The sequence below is a fragment of the Terrapene carolina genome, unplaced genomic scaffold, assembly GCF_002925995.2.
Source record: "Terrapene carolina triunguis isolate 2854851 unplaced genomic scaffold, T_m_triunguis-2.0 Scaffold182, whole genome shotgun sequence".
Classification (NCBI taxonomy): Eukaryota; Metazoa; Chordata; order Testudines; family Emydidae; genus Terrapene; species Terrapene triunguis.
In genome coordinates this window covers 216539-226873 of record NW_020664533.1, presented here as the reverse complement: position 1 = coordinate 226873, position 10335 = coordinate 216539, and the positions used below count along the sequence as shown (strand labels likewise).

At 43.6% G+C, this 10335-nt stretch overlaps 1 protein-coding gene across 2 annotated transcripts in view; it reads left to right on the top strand.

Moving 5' to 3' along the window:
- The first annotated feature begins 7960 nt into the window (after positions 1-7960).
- Positions 7961-10335, top strand: part of LOC113407039 (amphiphysin-like) — a 186515-nt gene continuing 184140 nt past the window's right edge. For both annotated transcript variants that reach the window (XM_026654124.1, XM_026654122.1), the window contains exon 1: positions 7961-8029. In XM_026654124.1, the coding sequence (XP_026509909.1) occupies positions 7961-8029 (69 nt within the window). The remainder of the gene's footprint in view (positions 8030-10335) is intronic.

Below are 10335 nucleotides of genomic sequence, written 5' to 3'. Positions count from 1 at the left end.
GGGACCAAAGCGGCACATAGCTGAGCTGCATACAGACTGGGTTGAAAGCCGCAAGCATGCAGTAGTTGTGCCCTGGTTTCCCTGCTCACCTGCAGCAGTGAGATGTCAGCCAGCAGGTTGGCCGCTTGTGAAAAAGTGTGTGATAATTTTAGAATAAGTTCCCTGCAAAGCTGCCTTGCAAGCCGTGACCATTTTGTCCATACGCACAACCGCCTTCCCCCCCACTCCCGACACTCACCATGACTGGGGTGCTCGTGGAGCTGTGTGCCTGCCTAGAGTCAGTGAGAAAGTGATTGCTACTTTGCAAAAGGCCCTTGTTACTGAAATGTTTCAATCGTTTGCTGAAATGTAACAATACCTCTTCTGTGCAATGTCTACAGCAGCAGAGACCTTGAGGAACACACCATGCACCCCTGCCGACCGGCTTCAGCAGACAAGGAAGAAGTCGAGACGCAGCAAAGAAGACATGTTCCGGGAGGTGCTGCAGCGTGATGAGAGACAGACCAGGGAATGCAAAGAGTGCTGGGAAGCCAATGCAGCATTTGCTGGGCAAGTGACAGAGCGGATGATAAAAGTTATGGAGGACCAGACAGAGATGCTCAAGTCTTTAATACAGCTGCAGACTGAGCAGATCTGTGGTCGACTGCCACTGCAGCACATGCATACGTACAATTCTTTGCCAACGCCACCCCCCTCTATGCCCACACATTCCTTTTCACTTCACAGCACTCCTGAGTTTCCTCATCACTCCACCCCCTCTCACAGCTTGCACAGTGATAGCTGGAGCTACACCCAGTTGTGAGGTTTCACCCTTTTAACAATAAATAAAGGCTAAGGTATTTAATGGTGCAGCGTTTTTATTCTGTGTTCTAAAAAAAGCGTATAGCAATCAATTCAATCTCGGGAACAAGCTTCTAAAACATTTTGTCGCATGGAGCTTGGGCCTCAAAATTGTACATGGATGCACAAGGGAAGCAACTCCAAAGCAGACGTGTGTTACTGCCCCTCATTGTCAAAGTGGTTCCTCAAAGCCTCTCTGACGTTAATAGCAGCCCTCTGGGCTCCTCTGACAGCCCCAGCATCTGGCTCTTCAAACTGTGCAGCCAAGCGCTCTGCCTCAGTGCTCCACACCTGAGCAAACATTGCACCCTTAGATTCACACAGATTATGCAAAGTGCCGCACGCCACTATGATCACGGGAATATTATCCTCGGTAAGGTCTAGCCTGCCATTGAGACCCCTCCAGCGAGCTTTCAAATGGCCAAAGGCACATTCGACTACCATGCGGCACCTGCTCAGCCTGTTGTTAAAACGCTCCTTGTTGATGTCCAGGTGCTCTGTGTAAGGTTTCATGAGCCAGGGCTGTAAGGGGTAAGCCGGGCCTCCCAGGATTACTTTGGGCATTTCCACATCCCCCACTGTGATCTTGTGGTCTGGAAAGAAAGTCCCCGCCTGCAGCTTTCTGTATAGGCCACTGTTCCTGAAGATGCCTGTGTCATGCACCTTTCCAGACCAGCCTGCAATTGATATCTGTGAAATGCCCCCAGTGATCCACAAGCACCTGCAACACCATGGAGAAGTATCCCTTCCTATTGATATGTTCAGAGGCAAGGTGGTCAGGTGCTAACATTGGAATGTGTGTGCCATCAATTGCCCGCCAGTTAGGGAAACCCATCTCTGCAAAGCCATCCACTATTTCATGCACATTTCCCAGAGTCACGGTCCTCCGCAGCAGGATGCGATTTATTGCCCTGCACACTTGGAATAATACAGCCCCAACAGTGGACTTCCCTACTCCAAATTGATTTGCAACTGACTGGTAGCAGTCTGGATTTGCCAGCTTCCACACAGCGATTGCAACATGCTTCTCTACCAAAAGGGCAGCTCTCATTCTGGTGTCGTTGCGCGACAGGTCGGGGGCCAGCTCAGCACATAGCTCCATGAAGGTTGCTTTTCGCATCCTAAAGTTCTGTACCCACTGGTCATCATCCCACACCTGCATAACAATGCGATCCCACCAATCAGTGCTTGTTTCCCTAGCCCAAAAGCGACAGTCTACCGTATGCAGCTGCTCTGTAAATGCCAAAAGCACTGATAAGTTGCTGCTGTCCATATCACACTCGGATGCCTGTGATTCATCCTCTGTCAGTAACTTTGCGAGTAACTCTGCTGCAACGTGCGATGTGCTCACGACAGTTAACAGCGCATAGGGGAAAAGTGTGGGATCCATCCTCTCTCACTGCAGATCCTGGCACGCACTACAAAGACTGACAGTTGGAAAAACGGCGCGAAAGGAAGCCAGAAACCATTGGAGGGCTGGGACACAAAGCGGTGCATGACGGGACATTTTGCACGTCCCAGGATGCGCTGTGCTCCATTTCTGCCTTCCCACAACACCTTGCCACAGATGGTGTCGCCAGACACTGTGGGATACATACCCACAGTGCATTGCTCAAGCTGTCGACAATGGTGCTCCGAATATAGACACTATCTGTTGACAGAGGGAGCAAATGTAGACTCGCTTTGGCAACTTTGATTTTGTCGATTTTTTTCATGTCGATATTAGTTTCATTGACAAAACTTTCCAGTGTAGACAAGTCCTAAGATACTGGTACTATCTGAATGATTAAATCTAAAGCACTCTTATTGCCCAAGACAGCTTCCTAACCTCCTCATTTTTATTAAAATATATTTTAATGAAATTTCAAGAATGCATTTTAAGAAGTAAACCTATCCTATATTAGCACAGTAATAAAACATTAGGAGGGATAGCTCAGTGGTTTGAGCATTGGCCTGCTAAGCCTAGGATTGTGAGTTCAATCCTTGAGGGGGCCAGTTAGAGATCTGGGCCAAAAATCTGTCTGGGGATTGATCCTGCTTTGAGCAGGGGTTTGGACTAGATGACCTCCTGAGACGGTCCCTTCCAACCCTGACATTCTATGATATTAATGGACCTTTGTTGGACTTCATGTTATGGCACAGGTCTCAGTCTTGTGTCTCGTGCCTGATTGTATTTAGAGGCATTCGAATTAATGCTACAGTGTTTTCATCCATGTATTCTTTCTCCTATGGCTAGAGTGAGGGTTTTATTTTATTTGAAGCCAAATCCTGTAGCCCATACTCTTCAGAAGGGGTGAGATACACCTCTGTGCAGAAGGCAGAGAGACACATTCGATGCACCTCTGTGCAGGGCTAAATTTCACCCAGGAAGAATCCCATAGAAATAGAAACCAGTGGAACTCCTCATGTAAGTAAGAGCTGCAAGCCCTTTTAGTAGTAGTTCTTCTCAGATAGGAACATTATAGATGGAATTTCCAAAAGCACTCTGAGTTGGCTTAACTCTGCTCTCATTGAAGCTAAATGTAAAATGACTTCAGTGGGAACTGAGTTAAGCCAATGCTGAGTGATGTAAAAATCCTGCTCAAATTCATAACTGTATGTATCTCACTGCAGGAAGATAATTTCAAATGATTATTTAATTAAGTTTAATTAAAATGGTACACACAGCACTTATAAGACAAAATATACAGCTGTGTGGGAAATGATTTTCCCATACCACAACTATTGTCAAGAATTTGATTTTTTTCCCCAGCTTGAATCAGGATGTAAAATGTAAATCTCAAAAATATTTCTGATGCAAAACTGATATTTCCCCCACAATTCAGGGCAAAACATTTCATTCTGCTAATTTCAAAATGTTTAGTTTCAGTTTCAACCTTTTTTTCTTTTTAAACCTTTTTGTGGGTCTAATTTGCTTCAATTTTGAAACAAAAAGTTGTTTTGAACCAGTAAACTGGAATTTTTAGTTTAAAAAATGTCAAAACAAAAAATGTCTGAACAATTTAAAAACTTTTATTCTCAACACTTTTTGAGTCAAGGAATTTGTCTAAAGTGCCCCTGTTTTGCTTTCAGTGTTGATGAACTGGCATTTTTTGATTTCCAAAATAATTGTTGAAAAATTCCCAATCAGCTCTAATAAAATTCCTCCCACTTATATAATCAGTATTCTGCTCCAGAACTTATATACAGGTTCAATATATGCCTGCTTACTAAAACAGAGAGAAATATGAATCTGAAGTTGTAGGGAGTGAAGTAAAATGATATGAGTGCAGAAAAGTATAAAAAATTTGGCTGAAATTATAATTGTTTTAATTAAAAGTAATTGCCTAAATCCTTAAAGTAATCAGAAATTTCATAGACTGATTCTCAAGTAATTAGCCCATCTATTCCTTAATATTTCAGTTTCTTTTGTTACAGTTACTGTTGGGTTCGTTCAAGTTTACTGTCTATAGCCTTACCTCCTTGTGCTGTGATCCTGGCAAGATGGGTCATACGTTCCTGGCATAACTGCAAGAAGCGTCCAGGTGCTGCAGGAAATAGTATTTATGATTCCGCAAGTAGCACTCTTCCCTTTGAATCAATACTGAACCAGTCTGATAGTATAATGCTAGGGAGCAGTGGAGATGCTGTTTATCAGACAAAGTTTAAAATGGAAGTAATCTACACTTGTGGTCATTAAACATCCTGTGTTGCTTTTCATAACTGCTACTCTAATTGTCACAACAGGAATCTAACTCATGTAAATATATTCTGCCTATCAAACCCCCCAATTTCAATGCAGCTTCAATTCCCAGGTAATCCTGCAGTATTCTTTATTTCCTGTCTCAAATTGTCATCTTGCACTGCTGTAGTCAGTTAAGTGCAATCCTGGTGTTGAGTAATGTGACGAATACATATATTTTGCCCACCTCTCCCTGAAGTGTTGTGAAGCTCAGTATATCAGTGTCTGTAATATGGTCTGAGATCTTGGATGAAAGGCATTATAGAAATGAAAAGTGATATTCTGTGCAGAAAAATATACATTTAAATGGGGTCTGCTGCAAAATGTAAAGTTAGAGTGCTGCAGTATTTTCCATCTCTCATGTGATACTAGAAAACTGATCATTATGGACTAGATCATTATGGACATTCTGGCCTTACTTTTGTTGAATTAAGAAAGAAGTAGTATATGTATGTGTCTTTGACCTCCTTTTTGAGGAATCCGTGATTGTCACCTAGCAAGACTTTTATTTTAATTTAATGGATGCATTTTTATTAAAATTCCCATGGAAACATTTAAAAACAGCAAATAAACATCCTGTGCCACATTTGCAACCTAAACATTTGTCATTTTGTGTTAGTGTCTGAGAGCTAAAATATAAAACTGACTGGAAACACAAATAAAATTGAATGGCATTTTCATTGTCCAAACTGAGATAAATGCCAAAGAGTAAACAGTGTAAATAGTAAACAAACAAAAAACCCACAAGGAAAAACCAGTCTATTAAATTTTTCAAATTTTCTTTCAGTCAAAGGAGTTAGTAACTTAAAGAAGAAAGATTGCTTTTTTTTTTTAATTATTTTACCCTGACAGTGTCCCCTTAAAGAAGAATCACAATGGCAGTTGTATATTGAAGGCATTGCTCTCACATAGCAGTTTAATAAACTGTATACAGAGGAGGGCACATTCCGCCTGCTCTCCAAGGCCACAGAAGTTCCTGGATGCAGGAAAACCAATGCAGTTCTGCTATGCGAGAAGGAAAGAAGTCTGTGCAGGTATGCCCCCCATTGCATACCATCATGCTCCTTGCAAATCAGCACGGAGGGTTGTTTTAGGATCTGTACTGTGGGACCCCGAGGTCAAACGCCTTTCCAGTCATGGCAGAGAACTGGTCACAAAAGCAGCATACTAGCAACTGCAGAGTGGCACTCCACATACCCCCATCCTTTGTATTGCATGAACAGCCTGATCCAGCGCAACGGGAATCATTCCATTGGTTTCAATAAGTGTTAGATGTGGAACTAAAACTGTTTACTTGTTCTTAGCATCTGAATGCACTTACTCTCCATGGTGCCCCATGCTGTACCTTGCTGTTATGATTAAATACGCAAAATACACACACAGTTCAAGTTAAAACAATCCTTTTACAAACTCAAAACCAGACAAAAACAAATTTTATAGAAGATGTTAAAAATTACTTCAGAGTTTTTGGAAGAATTCAGAACAAAATCCCAATGTACTCATCTCTGCATCTGGCTAACATTAGTAGACTGTGATGTACTGCATTAAAATATACTTTTTTTTTTGGTGTCTGCTGGTGTATTGTGTGGATTTGCTTTTCAGGGCATGGACTGTGTGGATTTGCTTTTCAGGGCATGGACTATGTTTACCTCTGAGTCTAGAAAGCCTTAGCCCCTAAAAGATAGTAAATAATAAATGGGCTGTTATCTGTACATCCCAAATGCCTAAACTTGCTCCCATTGAAGTTAATGGGAACTTTGTCATGGAAGTTTGACACCTGATGGATATTGAGAAAGTATGCAGTTACTGGGACATGGATGATCTTACTACTTCGGTGGCTAGGAGACTAGTTAAAGATGTTTGATTATGGCATATACCTCTGCATTTCTGTATTTGTTTTATGGTGATGGCAACCTTCTGGCTTGTATTTTTGTAAAAATTTGAAAAATCAATGAAAAGTATTACAAATGTAGAACAGCACCCTCATGCAGAGAAAGAGACAGATGCAGAGCCTGGAGCACAGTAATGCTTGCCGTATGCTGCTGTGTTGCTGTGCTCTGGTTCCAGGTCAGGCAAGCATGTGCTTAATTCAGTACTGATGGATTTAAGCAAGTCTTAGCAGGGAGGGTTGGAGCCAGTGTTTAAGTGCTTTCTTGGACTGGGGCTTCTCTGACTTAAAAGCCAAGTTTTGATGTTTAGGTCATGGTGTTGAATGGTGTTCTGTTTTAAGGATTGTTTGGGTAACTGGTTCAGGGCAGGATAAATATTTTTTGTGGGTAGGGCAGAAGATACTCAGGTTCTATTCTTAGCTCTGCCACATATTTGAATTTGACCTTGGGCAAGACACTTAGGCCCCAATTTTCAACAAGTGGCCTTTCATTCTGAGAACTTTAATGTTTGTTACACTAGATAGAGGCAAAATTTTCAAACCTGGTTGCCCCAAGTTAGTTATCTTAGAGATGTTGCCTGATATTCAGATATGCAGAGCACAGGCAATGGGAGCTTAACTCATGTTGCGGAATACACCCAATCGGAGTACTGAGTGCTCAGCACTTCTGAAAATGAGGCCACTAGATGCCATTGGGTGGCTAAATATAGATTTAGATGCCTCACTATGGGAATCCACGCTTGAAAATGTTGCGCTATAAGGCTGAACACCCACAACTTCATTTGATATCAATGGCCAATACTCAGCACTTCTGAAAATTGGATCCTATGGTGTCTCGCTTTGGGTGGCCAAAAAGTGGAGACACACAAAATGAGTGACACCTTTCAAAAGAGAATCCTTGATCTTTCTGTCTCAGTTTCTCCATCTGCAAAAAAGGGGTTAATATTCAGCTGCCCCAGAAGGGTGTTGAGGAGATGAGTTAAACAATCTCTGTAAAGTGCTTTGCTCTCATTCAGTGGAAGGTGAAGATATTATTTTAGTATATGGTGTTGTCAGCCACTACAGCAGTGGGTGCTGCTATATATACTACTTCCCCTACCCCTTTTTCTCTGCACATTGTTGTATAAATCAATAGCATCCCTTTAACGAAGAATGCATATCATTTGGAGTAAATCGCCTCCCCCATTAAATTAACCTCCAGATCCCTAATGCTGGCCTTGCCTGCTATTTCTGTCTTTCTTCTCCTTCAAGAACATCAGGAAGGAAGATTTTTAAAGGCAGGGCAAGTGCTTGGAGCTCAGCTCCGGCTCCCCTTGAGCACTGAGGGGGCCGTGGGACCAGTCTCTCGCTCCCTCTCTCTGTATCTTTAAGATCCCCTCCTCCACCTTGTCCCTCCAGCCCCTCCCTTCACCCCCCCCCCTCCCCATCTCCTGCTCGCTCGCTCGCTCTCTGCCTCAGCCGCTGGGCTCTGCCTGACTCGCCTCCTCGCCAGGCTCCCTGGACCAGCAGCCATGGCCGACATGAAAACGGGCATCTTCGCCAAAAACGTCCAGAAACGGCTGAACAGGGCGCAGGAGAAGGTCAGCGGAGAGCCGGGGGGAGGCGAGAGACCTGTGCCGGGGGCGGCAGGGGGCTTGTTAGCCTCGGGGGGGGGGGAGAACAGGTGCAATTGGAGGGTTGCAGTTTACACTGGGGTGGAGGGGGAGGCAGCGCGCGGAGGACGCCTCCCGGGATGGATGCAAAGGGGAAGCAGTAGCAGCAAGGGGCTGCGACTGAGCATCCCCAGCTGGGGGCTGGGAAATGCATCGCTCGGGAGGGGAGGAGGGGGGGTGGGAAGCAGGCGGGCAGGGCTGCAGAAGCAATGGCACCGGGGAAGACCGCACAGGCAGCCACACACACAGCTGGTGCTGCTGCAGCAGCCCCCCGCTCCGCCCTGACAGCTCTATAGTGGCAGGCAGGGTTCCTTCAGCCACGGAGTGACCAGCCCCATATTAGGGGCTTTGTCTTATATATGCAACTATTCCCTCCCCCCCGTCCCCCAAAAGTGTCTCCATTTTTCACCGTTGCTGTCTGGTCACCGTATTTGGCCATCCCCTCTGCTGACCATGCAATGGTCAATCCCCCATCCCCCGTGGTGCTGTTAACGCTCACCTTTAGCTATAGGCGTGTGCGTGTGGCGGGCAGGAGGCGGGGCTGCAGCTGCCTCTGGTTTCATAGCTAGGGGATCGGATGTATTTGTGTACTTTACTGGGGTGGAATTAAGAAGCAGGGAGAGGAGAGGAAAATGGATGTCTGTTTTGACCCTCTTAGGGCAAGAGAGGAAAGAACCTGTTTCTTTAATCATAAGCACACAAGATCCCTAGACAATGGCTAAAAATCTACAAGACAAGACAGCCCCCATTAATGTCTGTGTGGCCTGATTGAGACAATATTGTATGCCCTTCCTCAAAGGTCAGGAGGGAAGTGTAAACTCTAATCGATGAGTGCACTACAGTGTTTCCAGTGAAACAAAATCAGTAATTACAACACACATACTGTGAATCGCCTTTGTTTTAACATAGACTTGTTCCATCAGGCTTTCTTTGACTCGTGTATAATGACAGAAGGGACAGGTAAATGCATCTCGATTCATTATGGAATGTAAAATAATCCAGGGAACCATTATCATTTTAATTTTAAATGTCTGTATAACAAATACTTTGGATAACTACCAAGTAACAGGGGGTATTCTTGCCTTAAGGACAGGAAAGCTTCTGAGGTCAGATATTATATAATATAACTGGCCCATTTATTTTTCATCTTGACTGAACTACTCTTATACCATTGTGCAGATCAATCAACCTTAGTTTTCTCAGAATAAATATTGTGCAACTAAAGTGGATTTATTTTGTTTTACTCCAGTGGTCCCCTCCCCCCCCCACACTGAATATTCCAGGGTTTCATCTACTTGCAAAATTATTGGATAATAATCTTGCTTTGGCATTCAGAGAACACAACTGGGCCAGATCCTCAGTGCATGTTCTCTACCATGGCTCCCTCAAAGGCAGTAGAACTACCGTGAGGGTCTGGTCCATGTGTCTTGTAATTAAAGATAGGCAAAATATCGGGAGAATTTTAGGCCAAATGGTAGCACAGTAGAATGCAGCACAGTAGAAGGAATACATCTGTCGCCTTGATCTGTTCACAGAAATAAAGGTTTGGCTGTCTCTTGTCCCCACCTCCACACATGCACACTTTCAATACTCTAAGAGGATTGTATTTCCTTTAATATCCTCCCAAGCTCCTCTTGAACTAAAGTGATCCTCCTCACCAAGTTCATTTGGCAGCTGAGCCTTCCTATGAAAGAGGTGGTTCTAGCTACCATCTAAATCACTCGTGTCAGTAATCCGCAGTGACCACAGCATAGACAGCTGTAAGGGCTCATGTCAGCTTTTTCATTAGCAATTTTGGAGTTTGGAAATGTAATCGTGTTCCTCATTTTTAAAAAAAAATTAGTCATCATGACACTGAAAAGTCCTGAAGCTGATCACATTTCAGTTGCTAAAGGATTTAGAACCCAGTCTTTAATCAGAGAAAACTGTCACTGAAGTTAACAGGGAATTTGCAAGAGTTGGTATTGCAGGATATCCGCATTAAGCCTTATTAATTGAACCCAGTGGGTATAAATGTGCCACATAAATTTTTCCAGCTTTAAATCTCTTGCAACTATGGAAATATAAATACCAACGCTGAATTTGGACAGAAAAAATATTTGTGCATGAATGTATATATGGAGAAAATATATGCTGGCATAGTGCAGTGTAAAGGTTTTACCAGCATGAGTTTGTGATAGCCATATTACATGCGAGTGGCAAAGTCATCCCAGCTGAATGCCAATAAAACCTCT